At 29.5% G+C, this 22160-nt stretch overlaps 1 protein-coding gene across 1 annotated transcript; it reads left to right on the top strand.

The window, feature by feature from the left end:
* Positions 1 to 2402: 2402 nt before the first annotated feature.
* On the top strand, positions 2403 to 20503 carry LOC113372104 (hemicentin-2-like; the record flags this gene model as incomplete). Its single annotated transcript, XM_026612435.1, has 15 exons — positions 2403 to 2532; positions 11205 to 11428; positions 11600 to 11710; positions 15891 to 16097; positions 17499 to 17602; positions 17745 to 17964; positions 18154 to 18317; positions 18395 to 18551; positions 18621 to 18772; positions 18865 to 19015; positions 19083 to 19312; positions 19401 to 19700; positions 19875 to 20014; positions 20082 to 20257; positions 20451 to 20503. Coding segments are annotated over 15 exons (2519 nt in total), but the record flags the coding sequence as incomplete, so codon positions are not given.
* Positions 20504 to 22160: the final 1657 nt, after the last annotated feature.

Here is a 22160-nt window from a genome sequence, read left to right as displayed (position 1 = left end):
ATGCAATTCAACTAATTATAACAAATAAAATTGACTGCCCAAAGCCTTAAAAACCAAAAAAACAAAAATTAAAATGGAATAAAAACACAAGATTAAATATTAAGAAATGATTTTGATTTTTTCAGAGAAATATGTTCATGTTATATCTTTAAAAATTATCAATATATGAAAAAAAAATATTATAACTGCATGTATGTTAAACATTATAATATCTAAAATTCGATCTATCTTTCAAGATTGCAATTTTAATCCTTTGTTATTTCCACCAGAACTCTTTGTGCTAAAGTTTACTTTTCAGCAGAACTTTATTTCCACTCAAATTATGAACCTGACATTCTGTTTACCTTCTATGCATTCTAAATGAGTGTTTCTAATAGACACGTGGAAATTCGGTCCTTTCATAACGATAACTGGATTTTCTCACATGTTTTCCTCTTATTACCCGAAATGGTAATGCAATTCCAGATATAGTTTGCTGGGATATTGCTATTTTAAGCGAAATACGTAAATAGAATATTTGATCCTTTGGAGTTGAGATAGGTTCTACATATCATTTTGCCATATTAGCATACATACTTGATAACTAAAAGCTTTTAGGGATAATTTGAAATTTGTTTTCTCGTTACCGGTATAATTATTCATCAGGTATTAATGGAAATGTTGATCAAAGATCCTGCTTTTTGAATGTTTTGAATATATTTTTTCATTACTGTTGATTACTATATTTATTATCTTTTTTACAGCGATGCTGTGTTTTATCAACATTAGAATATTTCAAGAGAAACGTAAAAAATAAATAGCATTTCCTACTAAAGTTGTAGGAAAACTGTATGTTCTTAAAGCATTCTTTTAAGAAAAAGACTAGCAGAAAATGAAAAAAGGCAGTCAGATCTCAAAGACGACGTGTGAGAGCTTTAAAAAAGTTACTACTGTGTAGAACATAGAATTTACGACGTTATGTATTTTAGAAAAATCGATATTAGCTGCTGATTTAAAATTTGCACTAGTCATACTAATTTTTGTACCATCAAGAAGAATAAAAGAGATTGAAGTTATCATTTCTCAGCATAGGTTATATGTTATTTCAATCTCAAAACCGTGTGATAATATCCAGAAAATTTGAAATTTTATATAAAAGTCAGTTTATAAACCTACAATTTTTCTTTTTGCCCTTTTAGGATAGGTGTTAAAATAATTATTATATAATGAAAAAGTAAAATGAAATTTAAATGATTTCTATATATATTTGAATGAATGATTCATAGGAATCAAATAAAAATTTAGTAAGAATCGAATAGAAATCTAGTAAGAATATAATATAAATCTAGTAAGAATCTAAGGATTCAATAAGTCCTTTGTAAGAATTCATTAAGAACCTAATTAGGAACTTGTAAGAATTCCGTATGGAACTTATCTAGTTAGAACCTGATTTGATCTGCATCTTACAAATACTAGTCAACACTTGTCTCGATCAATATAAATCGAATGTTTTTGAATCATTCAAATCAGTAGTTCCAAAATCGTGGAGGAAAAATCGTGGATCCATACGCAAACACATACGCCCATTTTTATAAAGTATGCCCTAAATATTCAGGAGGCCTTGAAACGTAAAGAAAAGCAAATATGTTCATTTACAATTTTTTGTGATTATTGTAATTACTTTACGGGAAGTTAATTATAATGATAATTCAACAAATTTTGATGATATATAAATACAGAAGGATGGATCAATTTGAAAAAAAAAGCAAACAATCCTTTTATTTATACAACCAAGCTATCCGCCAGAGTATTAAAATTTGTTGCGTTATGTGCAACAATAACACTGCCTTTGAACCACTTATTTCTTGGTAATGAATAAGTAATAAAAAAATATTACATTACTAGTAATCAATTGACTACTCCATCAGGTAACATGTACTAGTACATATTATAGGGCTAAGTTTATTTTAATGCGTATACATCTTGCTCACAAAAGTGAACTTTTCGTCTCGTCTGGCAGGTACTTGTGCGGGTTGAAATGGTTTGGCAATTTGATTTTTAAACTTCTCAATGAATAAATTAAATCGTAGATATAAAAATTTTAAGCTTGCAGGAAAAAGTATAATTTTAGGGTATTTTTACACATAGGACTGAAACCTGCCAGATCATTATTTTCGTACTAAGCACGCTAAGAATCATCTCTACAAAAATTGTTAGCCTTACAGGTGCACCGTCATATAAAAGGTTCACTGGCTGTCAGCCTATAGTTTTATAAGTAACGTCGATCAAAACAAATCAACAAATTAAATCGAATAAAACTATATCATTTATTACTCTTTATGTATATCGTATTTGCTTTCAATACCACAAATGTGCCCGTATATTGTGTTCTGTATATTGATATATCGTATCCCGGTTTACAGCGCCCGCACAGGTAGTCTGGGCCGCCATCGGGCACGACGTGGAATTGCCTTGCGACATCACACCGGCGACACCGCGGGACACGATCAACATGGTCTTGTGGTTTAAGGACTCCCCTATACCACTTTACAGGTCAGTATTCCAATAGAAAATAGAATAGAATTGAATTGAATTGATTATTAACAGAAAATCAGTAGTTTCAATATATTTTATTTCTTTTATTAATTACAAACTATCTTATACAACAAATTCAGTATTCTTGGTGATATATGGATTATTAACATCTATTCTAAAATTTCACTCATTAGTAAGCCTTTCAAGCATTGATAAATAAATGAAATTAAATTATATATCAAATCTATAATCAAGCCCTCCGATACATGTATAAAAAGAAAACAAAATTATTTGATACTTAATCGATTTTTTTGCGAACGAATCAGCATTTATAAGTGTTTTGCTACCTTCCCTTGTAAAAAATTTGTCCTAATTAAATCAAATAAGCGACTTAATCAATGAGAAATCAATATATTTTTTATTAATAACATAACAATTTAAATAACAATATTAACCCTGTGTGAAAATTATTCACAATTATGATAAAATATAAATCACTACTATGTATTAACTTTATATTAAGAATATTGCAATATTTTCAAAAGTAATAAAATTGTGATTAAAATGTACTAGCAAAAATTATGCTATTTTAGGGTTTTTATTTTTTACTCGAAATTTCTCAATAATAAAAGTATTTTACGATTTTACAATCCTGATTAAATGCGCCAACGTTTGATGAAACTTGCCCACACACTTTATTACATTTCTTTTACAAGAGGGCCTCTCAAAGTTGTCGGATTTCAAAAATTTGAAAATCATAGTTTAACAAAAAGTCATTCTCGAAAACTTGGTGCAATTGGGTAATTATTTTTCATTGTGGTTCTGAATGTTGTACACGGTCATGATTTTGAAATTTTTAAACTCATAGTTTGACAAAAAGTTTTAGTTCTCGAAATCTTGGTGCAATTGGGTTATTATTTTTCATTGTAGTTCTAGAAATATTGTTCACGGTCATGATTCCAAACTTTTAAATTTTTTTAAATGTACAAAATTAGTAAAAATTACCCTAAAAAACAAAAAATGGTCATAATTTCACAAAAGCTCTGAGTTGAATTTAAAGCTCATAATTTCCAAACAGAAAAATCTTCTAATTTTTCTTCTAGAGTCTAGACCAGTGATTCCCAAAGTTGGCGCCAGCGCCCCCTTGGGGGCGCTGCGGCGATTCTGGGGGGCGGTGATGGGCTTTGGTGTATTTAGGGGGCGATGCTTAGTTTTAAAGGGCGTTCAAAGCACAAAACTAAAAAAAATATATTATTAATATTATATATAAATAAATGATTAAAATTAACACTGAATTATATAAAGATAATATTTTAGTTGAAGTTATTCAAACATATCTGCATAGGTGTATTAGTAGGTAAATCAGTTTTAAAACTATGCACCGCCAATTCTTGTATCACAGAAGGTTTAATGAAAAGAATGGTTTATATGTTTCTTTGTATGACGATAATTAGTGTAACTTTTCAAATTTTGTAAGGGATTCTTTAAGAGATTTTTTGTAAGAGAATCTGTAAGTTTGGCGGATATATGATCATTATTTGTCGTGCTATCAATTATATTTCTTTGATATCTACCCGTAACTGTCCACCCGAATGCCGCGTTTTGTAAAATAGATTTATCGGGGCCTAGTATAATTCTTTCGTTACCTAAAATTTCAAAAAACGTATCAATACCTATCAACATATCTACTTCGCGCGGAATATTTAAGTGTGAATCCAAAAGTTTTAATCCATTAGGAAGATTTAGCTCAGCAATTTGGATTTGCTGCGCGTAGTAGGCTCGATATTTTCGTAAGCACAAAGGCATTTATATTTTTTTATTTTTTTGGAAATGTACCATCTTCATTAAATATTTCTAAATTTGTAAAATTATTCGATTTCGTTGAAATTCCAACAACACCGTGGAGCTTAAGGCTCTTGGATTGAGATTTAACGCGTAATTTTTGGAATAGCGATTTTGATATTGTATTAATTTCCGAGTCTAAATCCACTATTGCTTGAATTTTAACGCGACTTCCCTTTATTACTTTTTGCGAACAAATTTACCTCAGGTACGAGCGCACCCCCGTCTTTCCTTTTCCCTCACATTAAAATTATAATCGAAATACATCGATTGGTTTCTAAATTTTTAAAATCGGTTTATGCGCTTTTAAGCAAACATCGTTGAAAGTTCTAATTTTGATAAACGCCATAAAAACGATACTGATTTTTGCAAACTTTGACGAATTTTTAAAATTTAACGACTTGTCAAACAACTAATAATAAAAATCGTCGAAATTTTTTTTTTAAAACTTTATTACAAGAAAACGGCCCGGCCGATCTTTACCAAAAACTAATCAGCACGATTCCCAGCCAATATCTTTCAAACGGTTTTTGAATTTTCAAAATAAATTCAGAATTGCAGGCTAAAACGTGGACGAAAATTTTTTCACTTTTCTGTTATTTTTAAAGAAGCGGCTTGGTCGATCGTCGCACAAAACTGACAAACAATAGTCCTCATCGAGATACATTGAATGGTTTTTAGATTTTTTAAATCGGTCCAGTCGTTTTTGAGAAAACGTCGATTTACGGCAAAAAATCTGTTCACGCACACACACACATACTTTTTCCAAATGTTGGTCTCATTCGATTCAGAATGGCTTGAAACGTCGAGAAAACATAAAATTAGCGAGTCGGCTTCTCCTTCGGAAAGTTTGTAAGGGGGGCGCTGAGTAACATTTTTTCTGGAAAGGGGGCGGTAGGTGAAATAAGTTTGGGAATCACTGGTCTAGACAGTAAAGGCAATACTATCACCCCGTTTTGGTTTGACGTCAATGTCTGGGACACCTGTATTAGGGTGGTCCTAGTGCTAGGGGTAAGGACATTTTCGAATTTGTTTGCTACTAAGGGCTCAAATGGTTCCAAATTGATAAAAAACATTTATCTGAAAGTTTTAGCTCTTAATATTGTCTTTTAGATATAGCATGGAGAAACTTTCGAAAATTTCAAAAATGTTTTTAGGCATAACTTAGCAACAAATGAATTAAAAGTGACAATTCGTGTCATTTTTTTAATAATTTTTTTATAATTTGTTTTTTAGAGCGTCAAATTTTGAATAAAACTCATTCATTTGTTCGCTAAATTATATCTAACAAAACATTTTTAAAATGTTTGAAAATTTTTCCTTGCACTTTCCATACAAAACTTAGATTGAATTGCGCATTGACAATTTTAAGAGATAATATTACTAAAATTTTCAAATAATTATTTTTTATCAATATGGAACCATTTGAGCCTTTGGGAGTGAAAAACTTCGAAAATATCTACATTAAGGGGGTTTTCTACTGTAGAGGTATGAATTTCGCCCGGTATTTGAAGCGCTGTATAAAGGAAACAAATAATATTTTTACTATCGATTTATTTATCATTTGTTTATTGATATTTTATTATTAAATAAAAAAATTATTAAAGAAAAAAATTAAAATTCACAAAGTTATGAGCAGTCAAAATGGGGGCTCAAAAAAAAAGAGGGTGTCCTGGCGTGCATGATTCTAACCCTACTGGTGATCTAAAACATAAAAAATAGTTGGATTCTTAATTATTATAGATGCCGCTATCGTATGACCCTTAAATATATTATCGTATGATAAGTTAAAAAAAAAATTTTTTGTTTGAATGGCGGCAGTTTGAAAAAAATATATATTTTTTCATGTTTTCTTTAACAATTCCGAATTTGTTAAAAGTTATAGTTTTGGGCAAGGTCCACGCGATAAAGCGATGTATAGAGAAGATCCTCTCCAAATTTGAAGTAAATCGGTTCATTAGAACTCGAGATATCCTTACCGCCAGCTCGAAAAAAGTAGTTCCGAGAAAAACGCGTTCAAAGTTTTGAGACCGGTCGGACACGAACCGAGGCCACGTCACTAAAACGACTATAACTCAGGAAATAATAGTAATTTTGAAAAATCCTTTTAATGACATATTTTTGAATAACTAAACTTTGATAATATAAAAAAAAATTTTTTTCGAATTTTTCAAAATTCTACAGTAGAATACCCCCTTAAGGACCACCCTAATAATAATATATATATATATATATATATACGAGTATATATATATATATATTATATTCAACGTATATAATCTTTTTTATTATATAAATATATTTCATTCCCATCGGGAATGTTCTGTACGAACACCAAACTCGTCCTCCTCGTGGCCGTCACCCGGGTGGATTAGATTAACTCGCGGTCGCCTAGGATTTAGTGAGGCGCCCGAAGGCGCTACGAGGCGAGTCCGAATTTTGAGCGCCGCCACGAATTCGTATCTAATCCTTGTTGTATGGGATTCGGGTTGTCCATTGACGTGCTCATATCTCATTGCTGATGCAGAATATACACAATAATAACGATCGCGAATCCTCACGTTTACGACGGACCCATATATTGGGTTATGGTAGAACATACAAACATAGTAAGTATTGCAAACACACACACACGCACATACACACAATTAATTAGAGCATTAGTGAATTTAAATTACTATCTCATTAGTATATTATCAGATCCTTTTTGGATTCATATAGGTATTTTATTAATGAACTTCACTTAGCGAACTTCACTTAACGAGTTACATACGACGGCTATTAAATTTTTAACACTTTGGGGACGGCTGTCCACCTCAGTGGACAAACAAACAAACTCTGTGAGGCACAGGCTTTTTATAAACAATAACTCAGTTTGCATCGAGAAGTTGAAGAAATTACATATAGCAGTGATGAACAGTATTGTATTCCGAAAATAATTTTAAATTATTTTAGTAGTATTTTCAGCTTTTTTCTTCGCTATATGGTCCTTTTTTAATATTTAAAACGACCGAGCGCTTTTAAATATGGCAAAACGACTGGTAAATTTTGTGAATTAAGCAGCACTGAAGATCAGTTTCAAATAGACATTCATAGTGCATACAAACAAATTTTACGAAATTACTATTCGCACCGAAGATAGTGATGAATGTGATGATGATATTATCCAACCAACAAAAAGAAGAAGTTCGACAAAATAAATGAAGAGCGGGAAGACATTAGCAAATGCGCCAATTCTCCTTCAATAATCCAGTTTGACATACATCAACAAACACCCCGACTATAAATACCAAGCAATATAAGACATCCAATAGATTATTTTACTTTATATTTTATAAATGAATTATTAGACAATATAATAGAAAAAATAAACCATTATGGCAGCGAAAAAATAACCAAATATACTGACTAATCAGTGGCATATTCTAAATTCTAAAAGAAAAAGGAATTATATTGTCTGTTCTGACAGAAAAGCCAGGAGGAAGGCGGCGAACAACATTTTATTGTAAAACATGTCAAAATCAACCAGCTATGCATTTTGGAAATTGTTTTGAACGTCACCATTCTTTATAAAATGATCAAAAATAAATTAATAATAAAAATGTATGTCCTTCAATGACCATAAAATTTTATCGAACAAATTGCATAACATACACAATGAAATCAAGTTTACAGCCGGTAAAGTAGATTGTTTTGAAATCGGAGCCGTCCTGCAAGTGTTAAAATCGGTTCAGTAGTTTTTTAAAAAACATCGACAAAAGTTATATTTATTCTCGTTGCTTCAAAATAATTGAATCTCATTTGAAACAATTTTTTATTATATTCATATTCACTAAATTGATTTTTTAAATATCATATATAGATATTTTAGAATGGTCCATCAATGATAATATATTCTAATGACAAGTTTTCCGAAAGTCGTTTCACGAATGAGCGAAATTTCCAGAAGGTCAAGTATTTCAATTGCCTACTTATATTAATGCAAGGAATTTTAACCTAAATTGGCAACCTGTCTCAAGGATGTACTTCTAATGCTAGCAGACTGATATACGATTCAAACGATTCCTCTAATTGATATTTAGTACTTTTATAAACAATGTTGAATGAACTAAATTAATAATATGTAAATGTTTAAACATATATATATATATATATATATATATATATATATATATATCAATATTCGACATATTAAATGGGGATACGTATGAGGAAATTTATCATTTCCACGGCTTAAGAGGGATAATCGTTTTGCCGCACCCTTGGGCAAGGAAAACTTGAAGAAAAACTATTCTCAATTACCTGGGACAAGTTTGAAAACTACAACCCAACATAGAGGTAAAAAATAACCATACCTATATAAGTACAAATTTTATTACTTTTGAAAATATTGCAATATTCTTAATATAGGGTTAATACATAGTAGTGATTTATATTTTATTATAATTGTGAATAATTTTCACACAGGGTTAATATTGTTATTTAAATTGCTATGTTATTAATAAAAAAATATATTGATTTCTCATTGGTTAAGTCGCTTATTTGATTTAATTAGGGCAAAATGCCACTTACAATTAATTTATAATTTATTATAGGTAAAAATTGACAGCCCGGAAGCACACAGTTTCAAGTCATTATTTTTAATTTTAATAGGAGTTTGCAAAATAATAGCTAAGTTATTCAACCAATTCGAAATACTAACTTCATGGGCACTTTTTGTACAAAAATCACACTGTATATAACCTTTTTCTGTTATTTCTTGAGAAATATTCATTAGCGGAGTTGGAATAACTATTATTTTAATTTTTCTTTTAAAATTGCGAAAAGCTTATTCATAAGTTAAATACCTAAACCGTATATCGTTATTGAAAGAACTATTTTAATTATTAAAATATGCTTTTAATCTCTTTCTCTTTACAAATTAACTTATGGTTGAAATAGAAACTAATAGTAATTTTAACTAGAAAGAAAAAAAAATAGTTGAAAATTAATTATAAATGATGTAATGTTTATAATCAGATTTTTTCAAATGGCATTTCAAAAAAGGTTTAAATAACATAGTTTGAGTAATTTACAAAAGTTGATACAAATTTATTTTCATGAGATTAATTCTTAAAAAAAATAATGTATATTTTGATTGACCATAAATGTATGCAAAAATTTAAGGAAAAAATAAGATTAATAAATAGAAAGTTATTGAAATCTACTTATTCATTGATATTTAATCTTATTATCAAATTCGTTAAAATAAAAAATTAATATGATTATTATTTATTTGATTAGGAATTTTAATATGTACTAGGGATTATTTTTACAAAATATACACATATATAAAACGGAACACAATTTTGTGTATAGACACTTGTATGTCACCATAAAATGTATCAGACTAATATTTAATTAACAAATTTAATTAAAATTTATTTTTTACGATATAAAAACTCTGTTTATTCACATACGTTTTTATTTACACTGCATTTTGTGTATATTCATCATGTATAGAGCTTGTGATCAATTTCAAATATAATTAATATTTTTCTCAACAATGAAGTTGTAATTTTGAATCATTTTCATAGCAACAGAAGTTAAATCTGTATTATTATACAAGTTTGATGAATGTGAGGGATTCCTAAACAATTTCAAATATTGACATCTGGTTCAGACTTATTGCGTCTGGTACGATCTTAATTAAAATTATTTTCGTAACACTTCATCAGGTCTTTTAATGCATTATTAAAGAAAATTAATACGATATAGTATAATATTTAGGTTCTTTTATATAAATTTACCTAGAAATATATATATATATATATATATATATATATTTGTGTTGGTTCTAGATTCATTCTTCCAGACAATAACGTCGCTAGATTGAAATTGTGACAGAGAACATTTTAATAACGAAGCAAATTTCGTCTGTATAATTAACTTTGAATGTAATGAATTTGCGAAGATTTCTATTTGTATTAAGAAACAACTATAAATATCTAGATTTAATAAATATTCAGTTTGTTTTAACAAGTAAATATTCCAACAACTTGTTTGACGTAAATTGAATAGTGAATAATAATTCTGCCCAAGTTTTATTAAAGCATCAGAAATGGAAAAGTATTTGTACTGTTAAAATATTTTGAAATCAAAGAATGTTTTAAATATAAAATTGTACTATGTAGAATTGCAACAACTCGATAATTTAATATACAATGCCAGCGAAATTCAAAACGTGCACTTTTTAGAAAATATCGTGAGTGAATATATGCACATATAAATTTATGACTGCACAATTTAATTTAATATTTGATTTGATATAATTTAATTTAATCTATCCAAATATAAATTGAACAGTAAACCATTTAATTCGATAATTTACATATATTCTCAAAATTAGTTACTCTTTTTCTCTTTGTAAAGACAATTTTTTTTGGCTATATATATCATGGTCTTATATAACTTACTGAAATATTACTATCTTACGACAAATAGTTTAATTTTAAAAATTTATTGAAGTTTGATAGAATCGGTAGTTTTTTGAAGTTTGTTAATATTAAAATTAGACGATTTACTTGGTATAACGATAGAGTACTTGGTCTTAATGAACTTACTAAACCATCAAAGTCCTATTTGTGAAAATTTGCTTTCAGAAAATACTTTGAGTTAACATGTTCGTTTGTTTTCAATTATATCTAATATATGTAATCCACTCGAAATTCTTTTAATTACTCATAAATTAATTTATTTTTTACTGAATAAGTCTATTATTTACACATATCAGGAAGTTCATGTAACTTGCCTCAAGGCAAAATACCAATACCAACTAGTTAACTTTGTTTTCATGATTTTTTTTTTAGTTTGGATGCCAGAGGCGGACTGTCGCTCGACAAAGCGAACCATTCCGCTCTCGGTAGCGATTTGGGTAGAAGGGTATATTTTTTAGTAGGTGAGGGCCCCAAACAGGGCCGGGCGAGGCTGCAAGTTAAGAATATTCAGCCAGAAGATGGCGGTGTCTTCAGATGCAGAGTCGATTTTACTGACTCTCCAACTAGAAATTTTAAGGTCAACTTGACATTAATAGGTAAGATATAAAATAAATATATAGATATTATTTTTTATAAAAAAATTAAAAAATAATGCTTTTACGAAATTTGTTTATACTGTTAATTATCTATGGGTTCATTTGCGTTAAATTGTTGAAATAAGTTTTTTAATATCAATGTTAAGTATATCAATATTTATTTTTTATCAGTGCCGCCCTCAGAGCCAAGAATTTTCGACGACCAGGGCCGCGAATTAAGCAGTGTCGCTGGCCCTTTCAAAGAGGGTTCCGATTTATTTCTGTCCTGCCAAGTCACAGGAGGTAAATATTTTATTTAATTATATACTTATTAAATCTATATATTTAATACAATACTTACATCTGCCCATCTGCCAATATTTTTGGACTATCACATTTAACACTTTAGTGCATTTAAGCTCTTAAGCCGAGCTTTTATGAGACTGTTCATGGTAAATACGAGTTTACTGTACGATTTTACTATAATTATTAAAACATATAAATTTTTATGTATTTAAAAATATATTGTCTTTATCGGCAAGTGTAAATATGTTTTGAATGTAAATTTAGGTATTTTTAATATATGACATTAAAGTTTAATAAAAGTACTCGGAGCATTAACTTTATTTTATATCATATATGAAATGCAAAAGTCATATCTGTTTTTATGACCTGCGTTGCTAGGATGATTCTGCAATAATGGAAATACATCATAAACCACTTATTTTGTACTTTGATATATATATATATATATATATATATATATGTGTGTGTGTGGGGAAGGGGTGTTTGTATCAGTGTTTTCATCATTTTATTTCTTGCTGAAACCTCAAAGGTAAAGATCGTTAAGCAAAGATGAAATAGTTTTTGTTCCTTACGTTTGATGGGATTTTTTGCGGCTATTGATTTCTTCAAATGACTATATATATATATATATATATATATATATATATATATATATATATATACATATATATTAGGGTGGTCTCTGATATGGACATTTTCAAAATTCTTTGCTCCCAAGGGCTCAAATGCTTCCAAATTGAGAAAAAAAAAATTAAAAGTTTGAGCTCTTAATATCAACATTTATATAGTCCGCAATTTAATTAAAAGTTTTGTGTATTTATTATTAACATATGTCATTAAAAAAATTCTTACCCGATCTGTGATAGCACTAATTTTTAACACTTATAATTTTGATGACTATTTACTAATGATAATTTGAGTGTCAACATTACCAATTAAATAAATATTTTGCTGCAAAATCAATCTTGTTACCATGATGCATAGATATTTTGTTAAACAACCCACATGTATTTAATTAGAGGTCAAGTGTCATAATATTTGAGTTTACAAATGTTATCACAGATGGCACAAAAATTTACTCAATGACATATGTTAATAATTAATATACGAAACTTTTAGTTGAATTCCGGAATATCTAAATGTTGACATTTAAAGCTAAAACTTTTAGAGGATTGTTTTTTTTTAATTTGAGGAAGCATTTGAGCTCTTGGGAGCAAAGAAAATTCGAAAATGTCCATATTAAGGACCACCCTAATATATATGGAACACCCATATATATATAACAACTACGATTTTCCAAATTAGTCAGCTTTGAGAAGCCCTCCTCTAAAAAATATGCACTAAAATGTATTATCAAAAGTGCATACAGATCAGTATTGCAAATTTGTAAAATACTTGATAGATTTATAATGAAAAAATTGAGTGAAAAAATGAAAACATCAAAATAACAAGCTCAAATCAATTTTGGCACTTCAAGAAACTTTGCCAAAAAAAACATAGTTTGAAAGTGAGTTTGAAGCACCGAAATTTTCAATGTTTCTTCATAAGATTATAATATTCTAACGATTGGTTTTCATCATTAACTTTTATAATCTAGCAAAATTTCATCAAATTTGCACCTGATTTGCTTGTCGATGTTCACTTCAGACCTGTGATTTTTCTGACAAAATTTCTTGAAACAGTATTGCAATGTGGCGATATACTCGTATATATACTATTTTGAGTGCATCATGTTTAAGATATTATTTTTTTATTTAGATAGATATTTCAGATGCCTATCCATTTGCTCTATAGAAGAATCTATTTGCTCATATTTGTTTTATAAATAATATGCTGTCATATAAAATACAAGAATATAAATTCAAATGCACTTTGAATCTGAAACTCGGATTCTCGAATATCCTGAAATCGACTATAAACCGCCCTTTATTTACCATTAAACATTTACCCCGAGCAAAGTAATAATTCTAAATATTCGACGAGAACGGGACATTTTCAATATTTTAAGCAAACTTTACTGAAGGCAACAAAATCAATAAAATTTATTTGTCGGACTACGTTCAAATGAACGCAATTATGATGAACGTGGAAATTATAGAAAGAGTTGAATCGCGACCTGAGGCTGAATCCTTGTAACGAAACTAATGAATTAAAATGAAATGCATTTTAATTCTCATTACTGCAGTTTGCGATGAAAATTTTTGAAATTTAATACTATATCGGAGTAAAATATATGAAGTTCTGAATAATATGGAAAAACTTATGAAAACGGTTCAAAATTATGTTGAAATACATGTGCAGTAATAGAAACAGTGTTATACATATCACGTATGATGTCGACCACTAAAAATAATGATTTTCTTTCATTTTATTGAACACCAAAAATTTCTTAAACAAACTATGTGTTAGTGGCGTTTTGCCTTAAGAAAAACTGCAGGAATCTCCTGATACATGTTGACTGACTTCATAAATAACTAGTGGAGTGCATGGCATTGTGACTTAAGGCAAATTGCTGGAACTTCCCGTACCATAATTAAAAATCTTGGTATGGAACCCCAAAAAATTTACACAAAATGTGTACACATTATTAAAATCTCTATAAAATATCTGATAATTTGATGTACATCTGTCCAATAAATATTTGGACATTTGGACCGCCAAATTTTTTCACTTATTTTATTGAGCGTTCATAACCGCTGGACCGGCCTTCCCAAAAATTTAATCAATTCTTCATCTTGTCAATACAAATAAAATGTTTTTTGAATTATTAAAATCGGACTCCGTTCTTAATATCGTATTATTCAAATCGGTTGATCGGTGTTCCCTAAATCGTCGACGAAAATTTGTATCCGCACACACACACACACATACATCCATTTTTTCTAAGGTAACCAAAATTCTCAAAAACCTGAAACATAAGGATATATACAAATTTTCATTTTTGAATTTTTGCAATTACTATAACTTACCCTACGGGAAGTTAATGAAATTGAGAATTAGCTCAATTTTCAACTCTCTAACTGCTAAAATAAAATCAGGTTCTCACTAAAATTGTAATCAAATTGTATGATATTAATTATAGTATTATATCAATTATAGTGCACAATATAACGCGATTGTATGTCCTAAGAGCCCATTATTCTATAATTTTATGAATTTTTATATTACAACTATTATCATAGAACTCTAATATTTTAGGATATTTGTGTGCCCTATGAAATTCTATTTCCATGGTAACTTTTATTAAAAATACCAACAAAAATTTTGCAAACCGTCAGTTATGCAAAAACTGAATACTACACTTTATATACACATATCTTTGCTCAATTGCACTAATCAGGACAAATTCCATGTGATATCTTACAAACGGTTTTCAAAATTTTCAAAATTGTATCTTTTGCGAAAAGGTGGACCAAAAATGCAGAATTATTTTTAATTCTAAAGAAACGGCTCAGCTGATCATCTTGCCATAGTAACTAACCCGAGTTATTATCGAGCTACCCAAAATCGATTCAGACATTTTTAAGAAAAGTACATGTGTTTTCCATAGTAGGTCTCAAACGATTCAGAAGGACTTGAAACATTGAAAAAATATAAAATTAGTAACTCGGATTTTCTGGCAAAAGCATAAACTTCTTAGGGAAGTTAGAATAGTGAATAAATTCGCCTTTGGCATTTCGTATAATAGGATTTTATGTATATTTATAATGTATACGTATGATAGGACCTTATGTATATTTGTTATATAAATGTTTTTCAAATTTCTGCACTCTTGACAATTCCATGAGCTATTGACTCATAAATTTGTATTATCAAATACAATTCCAGCAGAATAGCATACTGGAGATGACAAGTTTTGATTTAAGTGCAAGAAGCTTCGAAAAGCTTTTGAAGAATTGCTCAATTTCTACGTGACTTTCTTGATATGAGTTATTTCTCGTAAAATGTTGAAATACTCATAGGTAGTATTGGGAAAATAAAATTCAGTTACTCTGATAATAAAAATATATGGCCAAAAGATTATGTTATGGTATGATAATTATGTTGATAATTATCTAATTAGCTGATTGTGGGTTTTTATTGATTAAGTAGATTTTTTGTATATATCACAAAGTTTGTGCAAATGACTTACACCTAGTTCTCATATATTGTTTAATTAACTATTTTTTCTTCTCAGGACTTCCCCGTCCAGAAATAACCTGGTGGAGGGATGGCATTTTATTGGACGGAGTTGTAGATACTGACAAAAATGCTGATACTGCTGTTAATCAGCTTTTATTGAGGTCTATTGGCCGTGATATGTACGGGTCCAAATTAGAATGCAGGGCTCAAGGGTCATATCTGATACCTCCGGTTGTCAGGATAATACATCTTCGAATCTACTGTAAGATTTTAACTGTTCTATTAATAATTTTTAGGTGTTAGTTTAATTCAATGTTTGACTTACTTGTAATTGAATTTATGGGCTTTTTTATACAATTCAGAGAACATTGCACTTTCTATTGGCATTCTAAATTTTCATTAACACTCATAGAATGTTACTACTGTTCTGATTGTTGTAAAGTAATAAATGAATAAATTAATACAAAATCCAAAATATGCTAATTTTAATACAAACTTACTTTACTAATAAAAAGTAAAATAACTCTGTACTTTGTATTAAAATTAGTACATATATTTTTAAATGAATGGTTTATTAATCATAGACCTTAAACTACATGGACTGATAGTCGAGCGTAAAATAAGTGTACAAAAATAGAAGGACTGAGACGTCACTTCCGGAGCGAACATTGCCGACAATCGCGGAACTCTCCCGATTGATTAGATATCATATGTCATATGTTTTATTTTAATAATACAATGGCAATTGTGTGGATTGATAATTTTGTAAGAAATGATATTACCAATATTTATCATAATAGTCAATGTAATTCAAATATTATCTGTGATAGTTTTATTTTAATAATATAATGGCAATTATTAATATCATTTCATACAAAATTATCAGTCCACACAATTGCCATTATATTATTGAAATAAAACTATTACATATATTTTTTATTAACATTAATTATTATGATAAATATTATTAAGTATTATTATTAATATCATTTCATACAAAATTTTCAATCTACACAATTGCTATTATATTATTAAATTAAAACATAAGACATATGACATTTAATCAATCGAGAGAATTCCACGATTGTCGGCAACGGTCGTTCAGCAAGTGACGTCACAGTCCTTCTTAAGTTATTGACAGGATTCGATCCAAAGATCCTTGTCGTGTGAATCGAACATGCTACTAAGTGAGCTATGCTCGCCACATTGTTTAATTTGAAAAATCTATTTTAAATTTAAGAGTCAGATTATGGAATAAATATTGTTTTTATTTGATCAACTATTTGTACTATAATATTACTTTATATTTGATATTATAGAAACTATACAGAAATATAATGCATTATGTGCAAGGTCAAAGTTTGCAATAGCAATAATTTGAAGAAATAATAAAGATAGGGCTTGATTGAAAAAAAAAACTTTATACTATGATTTTAGCAAAATTGTACATAATTTATAACGCGGACTTTGGAAGAAAATTAAAAAGCAATGCTATCCAAATAATATTACAAAATCTTTTGATACTACTATTATTCACATTAGCAACTCTGTTTTTAATTCTATTAAAACCACTTGTTTTGTGGTATACATCATTCATATTTTTTAAGATAATCTGTAATTATTTTATTTTGAATATTGTTAATATTTTTATTATTTTTTTTAGTAAAACCACTAAAAGTTAAAATTGTGTCTGGTGACGAACTGTTGTCTGCCGGAACAACTCAACATATTCGTTGTGAAAGTTGGGGATCTGTTCCTCCAGCCAAGGTAATAATATTGTTGTTAGTAATATTTCAGTGTAATATTTAAAAATAAAATTCTAGGTTTTGTATATTTCTTCTGTTTTCTATTTACGAAAGAACTGTAGAAATTTATTAGAATTAAAATCAATAATTTCCTTTTTCCTCAGATAACTTGGCTTTTGAACAGTGAACCAGTACAAAGCACTTCTTCGACGATATCTCCATATGATAGTGTAACTCATACGACTCTAGGAAAAAATTCCACAACTTCAATTTTGAAATTAAACGTAGTTGCTCAAGACGGTGGCAAAAAGTTGACCTGCAGGGCTTCAAATCCTTGGTTCAATGGAGCAATTATAGAAGATACCAGGACCATAGTTGTCGCATGTAAATAACATTTACTAGTTTAGTTTAGATACAGGTCAATAAAAACTCAATTAATAGAATGTGATTCAATTTCTGGAGATACCCAAATCTTCGAATTTTTGTATATACATAGACATTTCATGTCCTAATTGTTACTTGTTTTAATAAATATTGTGTCATGAATAACAATAAGTTTAATTGATTAACTAGATGCGCCAATAGTAAGTCTGCAATTGACGGACAGCAAAGTAAGACAAGGAGAGTCTTTAGACCCAATGAGACCTCAACCATTGTTGGTAGAAGGTGGATATGCAGAATTACATTGTCAAACCCAAGCTCATCCACCTGTCCATACATATGTATGGTTTAAAGATGTAAGTCTTATTAGTACTATTGTTTAAATTAACTATATTTAAAGGTTTGTTCTGTAATCTGGATCATACTATCTTAGAACGGTGTACTTATTCCGGAAAAGGTTGGAATGTTTTCCGATAAATCCATTTTAAGGATTCCATCAGTTGGCAAAGAAACCGCCGGCGTTTACGTTTGTGGGGCTACAAATTCCGAAGGTGATGCTAGAAGTGCACCAGTTACAGTGAAAGTACAATGTAAGGACAATATCTGTTTTAATAAAAATATGGCAAGTTTTGGTTTATATTTGATTTTTATTTTTGTAGATTCTCCGCGTTGTAAAAGTGGATTTGAAGAAAAAAGCGTCGGTGCTTTGAGAAATGGTACTTTAACAGTTCGTTGTGAAATTGAAGCTGATCCGTTGGATGATTCAGTAAAATTCAGTTGGACTTATAATAACACTAAGGATGTGCTCCCGGTAAGTCTTAGAATATGGAAAAAAATCGATCAGTTTTGTAGAACTTAATATTACAATGTTCCAATATTACAAGATCGATTTTATTTTTTTAGGTTCCCAGTTCAAGAGTGTCTTCCTTAGGAGGAATTTCACAGCTTCAATATACTCCTGTATCAAATAATGATTTTGGTACTTTGGCTTGCTGGGCTAGCAACAGGGCTGGACGTCAAAAAATTCCATGTCTTTTCCACGTTGTTCCAGCAAGTACGGAAAATTATTCATTCAAGTTGTGATATCATTACCTACTAAAATAATATACCTACTTTTATAGAAGTGCCGCAACCTCCAGGAAATTGTATCTTATCCGAGCAAACTGGATCTTTGGATTTAACTTGCACTCCAGGATTTGACGGTGGTCTTCATCAGCATTTTCTGTTAGAAGTTATATCTGCTGCAAACACTGAAGGGATGTCAGCATCATCTTCCTCGTCGTTATCAACAGTTACTACTAGGAGACATCCAGCGGACGCCGATAATGAGATTTCAACGATGAATGATCAGGTGAACTTTCTGAATATAATTAATGGTATATTTCTTAATATAAGCGAAAATTTTAAATATAAAAATAAAAAAACTGTTATTAATGTAGAGTGAAACGCCAGCATTATACCGGATGACTGAGACGGACCCACACTTCCGAGTACGTGGTCTTCTTCCAGGAAGAGATTACCAATTACTGGTCTGGGCAGTTAATGCACAGGGTCGAAGTGAACCACCTGTAATAATAGAAAGAGTGCGAGTTGCTTTGCCAATGAGCCACGTTGGGGCTCTTTCTGAAGGTCCTAGTGATGTTGGCCAAACTTTACCTGCCAACACTGGTCAGGCAACTAATGGTGCAGGAAATATTATCAGTGGCGGCGGTAAAGCATCACATAAATCGGTGGCAGTGGTGAGTTTGGCGTTAGACAAATTTTGAAAAACAAAGCTTGCAATTTCAATCGGCTGTAAAAATTAAAGTTATGGAATTAATATATGATATACAATTTTCTTATTTTTGTACAACTAACTTTTGTTCATATCCACATTTTACTTATTTTTTACTGACTATCGCTGATTTTTACAGATTCTAGGGGCCTTGATCAGTGCTGCTGGCCTTATACTATCTGCAATACTTTTTGCAACTATATTGGTTGTTTGCAAGAAACGAAATGTTGCCAACGAAGAAATTCGAATTCCTGAAGAGCAACTACAATCCAGTTCTAGGTAAAGTTTTACAGTCTAAAAATATTAAACAAATGGGAGTATTATTTCATACTTGATGTTGCTTTAGGCCACGAACTGAAGGCCCGTCAATGTACAGCGGCGAAATGGAATCGTCCAGTGCCGAATTGGATTATCCTATACACAGAAAACCTGCAGAAATTACTATTACACCGCTCAGAAACAGCAGAGCTAGTAGACAATTACCCGATAGCATAGTTCGATTTTCACAACCTTCAATGAATGGTGAGATTCAATTAATTGATTAAGTACAATTAAACAAAAAAATTAAAATCTTACCAGTATTATCAAAATAAATCATAATTGTATAATAGGCTTAGCTGGAAATTAATCATGATCTTACAATTCCTACATATGAAAATATTAATATTATAGGCTATTAATATCAATATCTTTGACTTCAGAATTTTTGTTTCAGAACCTGATCTAATCCTGGCTCGAAGCGTTGATCCTGGTTTCGTTAGGACATGACCTTAAAAAAATTGTCTATCGGATTTTTGTTATATTCTTTAATAGTTTCAAATGCTTGAAATATGTGTATTAAAAACAAAAATTATATTTTTTAATTATTATTATTACTATGTAATAAAAAAAATTCCATACTTATAAATAAAATAATAAATGATTATATATAAATTAAATAAATATACGGTATTTGTAAAAATTACTTTTCTATAAATATTTTTCTTAGGTTAACGCACATTATAGTATATAAGTGAGCTTTAGAACTTTAGCAAGAATTAAAATTAAAATCTGAATTATTTTCGATATACAAAAAAGTTTCTTTGAAATAAAAAATTTTGCAATATTTTTTCGATTTCTAATTATCCCTATCAATAGGAATCGAATGTTTTTTGAACCATTCAAATCGGTTGATCCGTGCGCCCAAAAACTTGAACGAAAAAATGCGGACACACAAAACACACACACATAATACATATATTCATTTTTTCTGAGGTATGCCAAAATGTTCAGAAACCTTCAGAACGTCGAGAAATGCAAAAATTTTCAATTTCGATTTTTGGACGATTACAATAACTTACCCTGCGGGTAGTTAAAAAAAACTTTTTGTTTAAATTCCTACACTAGAAGGAAGTAAGATGGGGTAAGATTTATATACCACATAAAAATAAATCGAACAAAACAATCGTGCAAAATTAAAATTGCATAAAACCATTTAATAAAATCACACAAAAACTGATTTTATTAACTTTCCGTAATCGCAAAAAAAAATCGAAAATGAAAACTTTTGCCTATCTTTACATTTCAAAACACGGGAAGTTCCAGCAATTTTCCTTAAAGCACGATGCCATGCACTGCTAGTTGATTGTATTGGTCGTATTGATTGAAAAAAGTAAGGATCGCTAAAAAGGCGATCACGTGTATTACGAATAGAATTTTCAAATAGTGTGTTTCAAATTACAGAAATTTCGAGATCAAGGTAAGCCTCATCGTCAGTGTAATTTTAAAACTGTAAAAATTATATATTAACAGTTTATTCAATATTCTAATATAAATTATATTTAATTTTTAAAACAAAAACACATTCTCTTACAATGTAATACAGTACGCTATTACAAGTACTTCATATTTAATTCATATTTAGCAGTAACTTCATATTTAACATTTAATATTTGTTCCAAAATTCTATTAATACTTATATATATGTATATATATATATATATATATATATATAACCAAAATACTTTTAATTTTATTTTATAATTATATATAAAAACGCACAAATTAATAAGACGCAAATACAAATAAAAACATGGTTAATACAAATAATACTTCACAGTCAAATCAAATATATAAATCAAACAGAACTAGTAATAATTTCGACCCTCGCCGCGAAGGTTGAATTCGGACTGATTGTGAGGTACAAACCTTTTGTATTGCACCCTCTATGGTTCTGAGCCCGAAACTATTCAATTAGAGAACAATTTTTGAATTTAAGCATCATCTGGTAACAATTCATAGTTTTGTCCCTTTCTGACCCCAATATAAAAGGTGCGTAATTTCCAACAAAAATCATTCTGCATTTTGAGCTCGCTTGGTGTACACTACAGTCAGTGGTAAGTCTTTTAAAAATATTTATGTATTATGTAATAGTTTCGTGCATTCA

Source organism: Ctenocephalides felis, unplaced genomic scaffold (assembly GCF_003426905.1).
Source record: "Ctenocephalides felis isolate EL2017-DRISC unplaced genomic scaffold, ASM342690v1 CF-g0.4_SCAFFOLD_01580, whole genome shotgun sequence".
Taxonomy (NCBI): Eukaryota; Metazoa; Arthropoda; class Insecta; order Siphonaptera; family Pulicidae; genus Ctenocephalides; species Ctenocephalides felis.
This window is presented reverse-complemented; position numbering and strand designations above follow the sequence as displayed.